We start from the raw sequence: 11,591 nt of genomic DNA on the forward strand, positions 1-11,591 counted from the left end.
GCATCCGAGTGGGCGGATCCCTTCAACGGGAGCCGGCCGGGGACGGCAGCAGCCGGAAAAGCTAATCCGATCCTCGGTTGTACGAACCGAGGCATAGAATCAAAATCAGGTGAAGTTGTTAGTACCGCTTTGTAAAGCCTTAGCAAGGCCACGCCTGGAGCGCTGCGTCCAGTTTTGCTCACCCCATCGCAAGAAAGAAATTGAGACATTGGGGGGAAAAAAGGGCAGAGAAGAGCAACTAAGTTGATTAAGAGCATGGACTCTAAAAGCTATGAAGAACGATTGCAGGAATTGGGCCTGGCCAGTCTGGAGAAAAGAAAAAATGGGTGGCGGGTTTGTGTGTGTGTGTGTGTGTTAGTGGCTACTTTAAGACTTGTGGACTTCAAATCCCAGAATTCCCCAGCCAGCATATCTGGACTTTATACTATCAGCAGTATAAACTCCATATTTGATGAGAGAATGTGATATGTTCACTGCATACCCATCATCTAATAAAGTTTCCCTATTAAAAATTGCGATATATTATGCTCTCTGCATACCCACCATCCACTAAAAAAGTTTCCTATTAAAAATGTGATATATGTCCACTGCATACCCACCGCCTAATAAAGCTTCCCTATCAAAAATTGCGATATATTATGCTCTCTGCATACCCACCATCCACTAAAAAAGTTTCCTATTCAAAATGTGATATATGTCCACTGCATACCCACCATCTAATAAAGCTTCCCTATCAAAAATTGCAATATATTATGCTCTCTGCATACCCACCATCCATTAATAAAGTTTCCTATTAAAAATGTGATATATGTCCACTGCATACCCACCATCTAATAAAGCTTCCCTATCAAAAAATGCGATATTCCCTATCAAAAAATGCGGACATGGCATGGGTCCGGGTTACCTCGGGGACCATCTGCTGCCGGCGTCAACTCCCCTCCGCCCTGTGCGTTCCCACAGAGAGGGCCTCCTCAGGGTGCCTCCGGTCAGGGAATGCCGACTGGCGGCCCCCAGGGGGAGAGCCTTCTCTGTGGGTGCCCCGGCTTTGTGGAACCAACTGCCGGTGGAGCTCCGGATGGCATCAGACCTCCGAACTTTCCGTCGTGGCCTGAAGACCCATTTATTTGAATTAGCTGGTCTGGCCTGACGGGGGAGTTGGGTTTTAAATTATTGTTTTAGAATAGTATTATTGTTTTAACTGGGCACTGATTTAATCTTTGTTTTAACTTTTGTATTGTATTGTATTGTTATTTATATGCCCTGTGAACCGCCCTGAGTCCCTAGGGAGAAGGGCGGTATACAAATTAAATAAAACGTAAACGTAAATAAAACGATATATTATGTTCCCTGAATACCCACCATCTACTAATAGTTTCCCTATCAAAAATGTGATATATTATGTTTCCTGCATACCCACCATCTACGGTACTAATTGTTTTCCTATCAAAAAATGTGATATATTATGTTCCCTGCATACCCACCATCCACTAAAAAAGTTTCCTATTAAAAATGTGATATATGTCCACTGCATACCCACCATCTAATAAAGTTTCCCTATCAAAAATGCGATATATTATGTTACCTGAATACCCACCATCTACTAATAGTTTCCCTATCAAAAATGTGATATATTATGCTTCCTGCATACCCACCATCTACTAATTGTTTTCCTATCAAAAAAATGTGATATATTATGTTCCCTGCATACCCACCATCTACTAATACAGTTACCATATCAAAGAAAACTCATCTATCTGTGTTTGTTCTTGTCCTATTCATTCGGGTGAAATCCTTGCTGTCTGGGGAATTCTGGGAGTTGAAGTCCACAAGTCTTAAAAGTGGCCCAGTTTGGAGACCCTTGTATCTAAATTGTCAGCAGTATAAACTCCGTACTCGATGCCCTTGGTTGCCCAAACGTCTTCCTTACCTGTTCCTTGAAAAAGGGGCTAATTCAGATGGAGAACCGACTCCTGCAAGGGAGTCACGGGGGACGCCTAAGGAGGGGCTGGGAGAAACACGCGGGTGAACCCTCAAAGCCAAGATTGCACCCCAAAGCCCAAGCAGAGTCCGCAGAGACCTGCCCATCGTAGGAACAGCGACCCTGGTTCTGCCTTCCAAAAGGCAAATGGAAATCGTGACCACAAAACACAGTCGGGAAGGCCAACGGCCTCCGGGTTTGCACAGGGTCCAACCCTTCGACAGTTGAGCTGCCGTTGTGCACAAGCTTGCGGCTCGTTAGCCTGGCGGCGCTGAGCGCAGCTGTCGAAGCCTCTGCGTTGACTACCACTAGGTTCCCCCACACACTTTGTAAGTGAGATTTAAAGATGGTCGAATTTAGGACCGAGGCGGAGATTGGCAAATTCAAAGACCACTCCGAGAGTCCAAAGCTAAAGAGAGGGAGAGTAGCTAGAGGGGGTTTGCCACGGAGAGCCCGTTTTCCACGCTGTGGAAAAATCCGGAAGAATCGAGCACCACAAGCAGGAAAACCCCCGTGTCTGATGACGAGGATCGCTAGGGGCCCCTCTTGGCAAGAACGAGGGACACCGAACAATGGGGAAGCAAAGGTGCTTATAGAGGCTGAGGGCGGCAAGGCAGACGATTCGACGGATCGGATTGGCCGGCCGCTTCAGAGAAGCCGGGCGGGTCCTATACACCAGGGCTTTTCAACCACCTGTGGTACGTTGGCACCTGGCAGGTGGTACGCGACCATCCTAGAAAAGCGGTAGCGGGGAAGGGGAATGAGTTGAACCGGTGACAGCACCGCACAAGCCTGACCGGGAGACGGCTGGAGCTGCAGGGCTGTCGGGGCTCGGCGGAAGCGCCAGGATCAGCGCTTCTTTGGGGCTGTCAGGGCTCAGCGGAAGCACCAGGATCAGCGCCAGTCTCCAGCTGGAGCTCAGCACTGATCCCGGCGCTTCTGCTGAGCCCAGAAGAAGCGCCGATCAGCTAGAATGTTGCAGCATCTCCAGGGTCTTGTGATTTGCCTTCAGACGCTTGGCAACCGATTCATATTGATGACGGTCCCAGTGTCCCAGGGTCATGTGAAGTGACCAACACCTGCTGCAACCCCCCCAGCAGACAGGGGTGGGGGGAATAAAAAACAAACACCCCCACCCCACCCCCACTGCCAATCCTCAACAGAAACGCTCACAACCATGAAAACCTCGGACAGGAGGAAGAGCACCGCCGGGCGGGCAGGCAGACATCCTGCTCGGCTGTGGCTTGGGGGGGGGGTGTCACTTTTTTCAGTGCCACTGTAACTTCAAACGGTCACTAAGCAAACTGCTGTAAGTCGAGGACTACCTGTACTTCATCCCTTTTTTCCCTTTGTTTTGGTCACCTTGCTAGGCGACCGATGGGTACTCGGATGTGGCCATATCCTAAAAGCGGCACGATGGGTGGAAAGGTTGAAAAGCCCTGCTGTAAACTAACGCTCAAAAGTATGAGGAACACTGTCCGGGTTCCGACAGGTGAAACTCTTCAGCGAACTTGGAAGCCTTGTTTACCTTAAAGAATCTTTATTCAAGAAGCACAGCGTCGGCACGTACATAAAGGTCAATGTTCCCCCGCACATGCATGCTAGTCGTTTCCGACTCTAGGGGCCGGTGCTCATCTCCATTTCAAAGCCGGAGAGCCAGCGCTTGTCCGAGGACGTCTCCGTGGTCACGTGGCCGGCATGACTGGACGCCAAAGGCGCACGGAACGCTGTTACCTTCCCACCGTAGCGGTCCCTATTTTTCTCCTTGCATTTTTTACGTGCTTTCGAACTGCTAGGTTGGCAGAAGCTGGGACGCGTAACAGGCGCTCACTCGGCTATGCGGCACTCGGGATTCGACCCACCAAACTGCCAACCATCTGATCGACAAGCTCAGCGTCCTAACCCACTGAGCCACCGCATCCCTTTACTGAGCTAGACTCTAGAGGAAAAACTACCCTGGACCTAATCCTTACTAACAGAGAAGTGATAAGAGGAGAGAGTCAGATAGGTCAGATTGGAATTCGACGTAATGCAGATGCAAACAATACAGCAAACACAAAATTAGTACCTTGCACACCAGGCACCCCCCCACCTGGCCTCCGGCCTGCTAGCCACCGGGCCACAAGACAGGCTGGCCAGCGCGTGCACATAGGCGTGCACAGACACACACCCGTTTGGGCTAGCGCCGTGGCCGTGGGGTGAAAAAATGGGCCGCCGCCACGCTACGGGGCACGGAAACGAGATGAGGCGCTGTGGAGCGCGAAAGCGGCATGCCACTGCGCCGCAGGGTGCAAACATGGGGTGCCAGGCAGCGCAAGAACGGGACGCTTTGTCACGGCGGGGCGCCAAAAAGGAGCCACCGTTGCACCCATGGGGCGCAAACCCGGCAGACTGCGCCAGGCAGGAACGGGGCAGGGCCGGCGAGGATCCCGCGGGCACGAGCGCTGCCCCCACCACCCCGTTTGCGTCGCGTGCCTCTGTCTCGGACGTCAGGGGAGCCAATTTCAACCGATTGAGCGGGAGCTGGGAAAGGATTCCTTTGGATGCTTCCAGCCCCTTTCCAGAAGCTTCCGGAAGATTCCCAAGGGGACAAATCATGAGGTTGCTGGATGCAAAGCGAAACTGACTCAGCCGAAGGAGAGACGGGCCTTGCTCGGGGATTGGCAGGAGCCCCGTTTCCCTCTAGAGGATGCCAGGTGGGAATTGCAGAGGGGGGGATTAAAAGGAGCCCCTCCACCACCCCCACCCCCCAGACCTTGAGGTGGAGTCATCCTGATCCGCCCCCCCCCCGGGCTTTGACCCTTCGAGAAAGGGTCAATTTCCGATTCCGTAAGGATCTCCCTCTCGAACCGAGGGTTAGACCAGATGACCTCCCGGGGACCCCCCTCCGCCTCTGTCATTCGACGGTTCTGGAAGGGTCTCCCGCTCGAGCCGCATAGGGGGGTTGGACTGGATGACCTCCGAGGTCCCACCCGACCATTCCACTGCATTTCCTTCGGTCAGGCGGAGCGAAGGGTTCACGTCTCAGAACGGAAAGGCTGACGCTTGTCTCTTATCTCTGCGGTGGGGTCTCCGGGGGGGGGCCTTGGGACCCCTGGGAAGTGCCTGGCTGGGCGGAGGAAGGAATTGGGGGGGTTGTGTGTGTGTGTGTGTGTGTGTGTACTTCTGAGCCTCGCAGGCTCGGTTGAGGCTGGGCAGGGATTGCAACTGCCAAAAAGGAACACAATTCCCCCCCCAAAAAAGGGGGGGGGGCATTTGAGGTCAGCCAAGAAAGGCCAGCTTCCCTCCCTCCCCCCCCCCTTGGTTTTCCAAGGAAAAAGCAGATTATTTTTTTTCCTGTCTCTGCAAGCCAAGCCGGCTTGGAGGGGGCCTTGTGGGGGGGGGAAATGGTCCAATTTCGGAAGGGAGTTTCCTGCCGGGACAAATTCCGGCCTTTGTTTCCCCCCCACCCCCCCACCCCCACAAGGTCTGGGAATGACCGATGGATTCAGGGCCGCTGACACACACACACACAATCACACACGCACACAAAGACACACCAGCGGCCAAAGGAATCGGGCGGGGGTGGGATGGGGGGGTTAAGTTGAAGGTCACTCAAAGCTTCTTTTCCAAAAACTGTTTGGGTTTTTTTTGCCGTTTCTAATCGGAATGGGGTGTTTCCCCCCCCTCGCCCCCCCCAGCTGCCCAGAGGCAATTTGGCTGAGATGGAGGAAGGGAGGGAGGATAAAGAAAAGAGAAAGAAAGAATGAAAAGAGGGAGAGAGAGAGAAAGGGAGGGAGGGAGGGAGAAAGAGAAAGAAAGAGAAGAAGGAAAGAAAGAAAGAAAGAAAGAAAGAAAGAAAGAAAGAAAGAAAGAAAGAAAGAAAGAAAGAAAGAAAGAAAGAAAGAAAGAAAGAAAGAAAGAAAGCGGAAGAAAGAAAGCGGAAGAAAGGCAGAAAGAAAAAGAGAGAAAGAAAGAAAGGCAGACAGCATGGCAGAAAGAAAGAAAGAAAGAAAGAAAGAAAGAAAGAAAGAAAGAAAGAAAGAAAGAAAGAAAGAAAGAAAGAAAGAAAGAAAGAAAGAAAGAAAGAAAGAAAGAAAGAAAGAAAGAAAGAAAAGGAGGGAGGGAGGGAGGGAGGAAGAGAAAAAAGAAAAAGAAGGGAGGGAGGAAAGAAAAGAGGGGAAGACACAGAGAAAGGAAAGGAAGAAAGAAAGAAAAAGGAGGGAGAAAGAAAGAAAGGAGGAAGGAAAAGGGAGAGAGAGAGAGAGAGAGAGAGAGAAAGAAAGAAAGAAAGAAAGAAAGAAAGACAGACAGACAGAAAGAAGAAAGAAAGAAAGAAAGAAAGAAAGAAAGAAAGAAAGAAAGAAAGAAAGAAAGAAAGAAAGAAAAAGAAAGAAAGAAAGAAAGTGAGCGGAAGAAAGGCAGAAAGAAAGAGAAAGAGAGAAAGAAAGAAAGGCAGACAGGAAGGCATGAAAGAAAGAAAGAAAGAAAGAAAGAAAGAAAGAAAGAAAGAAAGAAAGAAAGTGAGCGGAAGGAGGGAGAAAAGAAAAAAAGAGAGGGGAGGAGGAGGAGAGAAGAAAGAAAGAAAGAAAGAAAGAAAGAAAGAAAGAAAGAAAGAAAGAAAGAAAGAAAGAAAGAAAGAAAGAAAGAAAGAAGAATTTGGCCTTTCCAGTCCGTCTGCGGGGAGGGGGAGGGGGAGGGGGAGGGGGAGGGAGCGGCGCCGTGCAAATTGGCTTGCAAAGACCAGAGGAAGCGAAGCTGAGATTTGCGGGGGGGGGGGAGGACACAGAGGCCCCCCCCCCCCGCTCCACCCTGCATTGGAACAATAAGGGGGAAAAAATACCCGGAGTCTCTTCTCCCGGCCCCGCCCACGGGCTTTGCTTTGTAATCACGTGGTTTCCAGGCAGCGGCCGGCGGGCACTTTCACTTTCGCTTTCGGGGTCTTGGGTTGGGTCTTGAGCTGGAGCGGTTCTGTAGGATGGGGGGAGAAGCGGGGGGGGGGGAGGAGGAGGGGGAGGAGGCAGGGAGGGGTGGGAGGGGAGGAGGCAGGGAGGGAGAAAGAAAGAGCGAGAAAGAAGGAAGGAAAAGGGAGAGAGAGAGAAAGAAAGGGAGGGAGGCAGAAAGAAAGAAAAAAAAGGAAGAAAGAGAAAGAAAGGGGAGGGGAGGAGGGAGGGAGGCAGGAGGGAGGGAGGGAGGAAAAGAGGGAGGGAAGGAGAGAAAGAAAAAGGAAGGAAGGAGGGAGGGAGGGAGAAAGAAAGGAGAGGGAGAGAGGAAAAGAAGGAGGGAAGGAGAGAAAGGAAGAAAGAAAGAAAGAAAGAAAGAAAGAAAGAAAGAAAGAAAGAAAGAAAGAAAGAAAGAAAGAAAGAAAGAAAGAAAAAGAAAGAAAGGAGGGAAGGAGAGAAAGAAAAAGGAAGGAAGGAAGGAGGGAGAAAGAAAGGAGAGGGAGAGAGGAAAAGAGGGAGGGAAGGAGGAAGGAAGAAGAAAGAAAGAAAGAAAGAAAGAAAGAAAGAAAGAAAGAAAGAAAGAAAGAAAGAAAGAAAGAAAGAAAGGAGGGAAGGAGAGAAAGAAAAAGGAAGGAAGGAAGGAGGGAGAAAGAAAGGAGAGGGAGAGAGGAAAAGAGGGAGGGAAGGAGGAAGGAAGAAAGAAAGAAAGAAAGTGAGAGAAAGAAAGAGGGAGGGAGGGAGGAAGAAAGAAAGAGAAAGAAAGGAAGGAAGGGGAGGAGGGAGGGAGGGAGGGAAAGAAAGGCAGACAGAAAAAAACAAAGCAAAAGGGGGAGAGAGAGAAAGAAAAAGAAAGGAGGGAGGAAGAAAGAAAGAAAGAAAGAAAGGGGGAGGGAGGGAGAGGAGGAGGAGGGAGGGAGGGGGAGGAAGGAGAAGGGAGGGAGGGAGCCTTCAATTTGGGACAGCAAGCAAGCCATCCAAGTTGGTCCATCCCCTCCCAGCAGGGGGTTGGACTAGATGACCTCCGAGTTCCCTTCCAGCTCCGCTCTCCTGTGATTCCATAAGGGTCTCCTGCTTGAGCAGGGGGTTGGACTAGAGGACCTCCAAGGTCCCTTCCAGCTCTATTCTATTCCTAACCTCTGGGGTCCCTTCCGACTGTCATTCCATGATGGTGTAAGGAACTCCTGCTTGAGCGGGGTGGGTGGGTGGGGGGTGGGGTTGGACTAGAAGACCTCCGAGGTCCCTTTGAACTCTGATCTTCTCTGATTCTGTAAGGGTCCCCTCCTGGAGCAGGGGGTTGGACTAGAAGACCTCTATAGTCTTTCCCAGCTCTGTTCTCTAATGGAATTGACTGCGTCTATTCTCCTTATTTCCTGTCCCCCCCCCCGCCTCCTCCAGGAAGTCAGGGGCAGTCTCCCCCCACCCTTCCTCTCTGCCTTTGCAGTGCATCGTGGGACAGAGACAATTAGAATGAGCAAGCCAACCTCACCAGTTTCCCGGACAGGCCCCCTCCCTCAAAATAAAAAATAAAAAATTAAGACACGTCCTCTATTGTAAGAACCGAAAAGATCTTGGATGGAAATAGAAATGGTAAGTTTCTCACTCGGAATCCTTCCTGAGTCCACGTTGGCCCCTGGAAGGCGGTGTAGAGCAGCGCCCTCCCCCCAACTTTTTGGGAACCGGGGACCTGTTCTGCGGAGGGCGGTTTTCCCGTGGACCAGGGGTGTGCGTATGATTTCACACCCTGCCTGGATGCCGCCACACGTGTACATATGGAGCTTCGCTTGCTTCTGCAGTCCGGTGCACCGCGGCCCGGTGCTGGTCCACAGCCCGTGAGTTGGAGACCCCTGGTGTGCGGCAGTGGCCCCCGACCTTTTGGGCACCGTAGAGAGCGTTTTTTTCTGTGGACCGGAGAGGAGCGTGATTCCGCATGCTACCTGCATCCCGCCAAATGGGACTTCGCCTCTTTGTGTGGATCGTTTTCTGGCATGCCGCGGCCCCGTCCACGGCCCGTGAATTGGGTGCTGCTCCGTGGCCCGAGAACTGGGGACCCCTGGTGTATGTAGAGGACAACAGAGAGGGCCTTGCAGAAAATATGCGGTAGCTGTTAGGACAATGTAAATTCACCTCAGGAAAACAGGAAAGGGTGAGAAAGAACCTCAAGGCTTTCCTGCCTTGATGTTCTTCAGTGCCAGCGGGAGTGAAGGGGAGACGTTTTCAGGATTCTGCTCCTATCATCGGTACCAATAAAGTCTAATATTTCTTGTGTTGGTGGTTTCTCGGCCTGGTCTACCTCAAAGGATTGGCAGATGGGGAAGCTCCCCCCCCAAAAAAAATATGTGGCAGCTGTACGAAAAAACTCGATTCACCCCAGGAAAACAAGAAAGGGTGAGAAAGAACCTCAAGGCTGTCCTGCCTTGATGTTCTTCAGTGCTAGCCGGAGCGAAGGGGAGACGTTTTCAAGATTCTGCTACTATAATCTGTACCAATCAGGTCTAATATTTTGTGTGTTGGTGGCTTCTTGACCTGGTCTACCTCCAAGGATTGACAGATGGAGAAGTCCCCAAGAAAATATGTGGCAGCCAGTGGTGGGATTCAGCCGGTTCGCACCACTTCGGCAGAACCGGTAGCTAATGTTTTGTTGCCCCAGCCCAGAATGGACTTCCGGAAGCAGCATCTAACACAGAGAACCGGTTGTTCACATATTTGAATGCCACCACTGGTGGCAGTGGTTAGGAAGACATGGATTCACCCCAGGAAAACAGGAACGGGTGAGAACGAACCTCAAGGCCGTCCTGCCTTGATGTTCTGCACTGCCAGCCGGAACGAAGGGGAGAAATTTTCAAGATTCTGCTAGTATAATCTGGACCAATAAAGTCTAATAGTTCTTGTGTTGGTGGTTTCTCGGCCTGGTCTACCTCAAAGGATTGACAGATGGGGAAGGCCCCCCTCCCAATAAATATGTGCCAGCTGTTAGAAAAACCTGGATTTGCCCCAGGAAAACAAGAAATGGTGAGAAAGAAGCTCAAGGCTGCCTTGTCTTGATGTTCTTCCGTGCCAGCGGGAGCGAAGGGGAGACGTTTTCAAGATTCTGCCACTAGGGTATGATCGGTACTGATAAAGTCTAATATTTCTGTCACGGTTAAGACAGATGAAACTCTTGAAAGAACGTTGAGACGTTGTTTACCTGAAACAATCTTTTATTTGAGTAGCGTAGCTTCGGCACTAACCCAATCGAAGCCAAAAAACAGTTCCCCTCCCCTGAGGACATAGTATCAAAGCACAATTCCCTCCCCCATGTAACAGTCATAGATCACATTCTCCAATTAGTTTGAAGTACATTCTTTCCCGTAAATATGCGACAGCGGTTAGGAAAACATGGATTCACCTCAGGGAAACAGGAAAGGGTGAGAAAGAACCTCAAGGCTGGGCTGCCTTGATGTTCTTCAGTGCCAGCCGGAGCGAAGGGGAGACGTTTTCAAGATACTGCTACTATAATCTGTACCAATCAGGTCTAATATTTCTTGTGTCGGTGGTTTTTTGGCCTGGTTTACCTCGAAGGATTGACAGATTGGGAACCCCCCCCCGCCCCAAATAAATATGTGGCAGCGGTTAGGAAAACATGGATTTACCCCAGGGAAACAGGAAAGGGTGAGAAAGAACCTCAAGGCTGTCCTGCCTTGATGTTCTTCAGGGCAAGCCGGAGCGAAGGGGAGACGTTTTGCAATTGCCACCTTGGCGCAGAAGCTCCATCAGACTTTCCCGTGTCTGTCAGAAAAAAGGACACAGCCAGTAAAAGCTCCTCTTCAGCTTCCGTTTGTCGGATCTCATCATGTCTTCCGTGTAACAAGGAGCAATGCTGTTCATCTGCACCAGTTTGTCAATCATATCCATCAGTTGGGCCACCTGCTTCTCTCGCTCTGCCCCTTGGGCCTTGTTGTTGAAAGCCAGGAACCGGTACCCGCACTCCGACACTTGATCCAGGAGAGAGTCATCTCCCTCCAATAGGAACTCCTCCAGATGTTTACCTTCCAGCTCATCTTTACGAGTGAACAAGAGGATCATGTAATTCTTGGCATTGAGGGTGAAGATCTCCTTGATCAGCTGAGCCACCTCTTTCTCCTCCTGGGTGAAACGGCCCAGGCAAAGCACCTGCAGGATGACGTGCGGGCCCGGCGAGCAAATGCTCACACATCGTCTCACTTCGGCAGAAATTTCTTGCTGGGAACGTCCCGTGTCAAAGAAGCCGGGCGTATCCACGACCACCACCTTCCTGCCCTGCAGGTGCGTCTCCTGCCTTTGGCAGGTGCAGGTTATTGACTTGGGGGACATCCCAAACTCAAAGGCTTGACTTCCCAGGATGGTGTTTCCCGTCGCGCTTTTCCCGTTGCCGGTTTTGCCCACCAGGACGATCCTCCGTTCGGGCCCTACAAGCCAAAGAGGGAAGGGGGAGAGAAGAAGGGGATCGGTCAGCAACATTGGAGAGGAGATGACCAGGCTGAGCCTGCAGGAGGGGTCAAAGGCATCATCGGTCATGAATATCTGCTCGCCCAGAAGAGATCTAAATCCAGCCCACCTTGAATGCCTTTCTTATCTCCCGCTCATTTCCCTTGATCCGTTAGTAGGTCAGGTTCTTGTAGCGAACTGAAGCTTGCAATAAATCTTGAACTGGCTGAATCTCCTGATTTTCCTGG

General features: G+C 50.9%; 1 protein-coding gene across 1 annotated transcript; it reads right to left on the reverse strand.

Annotated features, from left to right (window-relative positions):
• Nucleotides 1–10,232: 10,232 nt before the first annotated feature.
• Nucleotides 10,233–11,433, reverse strand: LOC308679292 (GTPase IMAP family member 7-like; the record flags this gene model as incomplete). The annotated part of the gene is made up of 1 exon (XM_081346900.1): nucleotides 10,233–11,433. The coding sequence occupies one exon, from the start codon at nucleotides 11,431–11,433 to the stop codon at nucleotides 10,669–10,671; it is 765 nt and encodes a 254-aa protein (XP_081203026.1). The 3' UTR covers nucleotides 10,233–10,668.
• Nucleotides 11,434–11,591: the final 158 nt, after the last annotated feature.

The sequence above is a fragment of the Vipera berus genome (genome assembly GCF_964194415.1).
Source record: "Vipera berus genome assembly, contig: HAP1_SCAFFOLD_124, whole genome shotgun sequence".
Classification (NCBI taxonomy): domain Eukaryota; kingdom Metazoa; phylum Chordata; class Lepidosauria; order Squamata; family Viperidae; genus Vipera; species Vipera berus.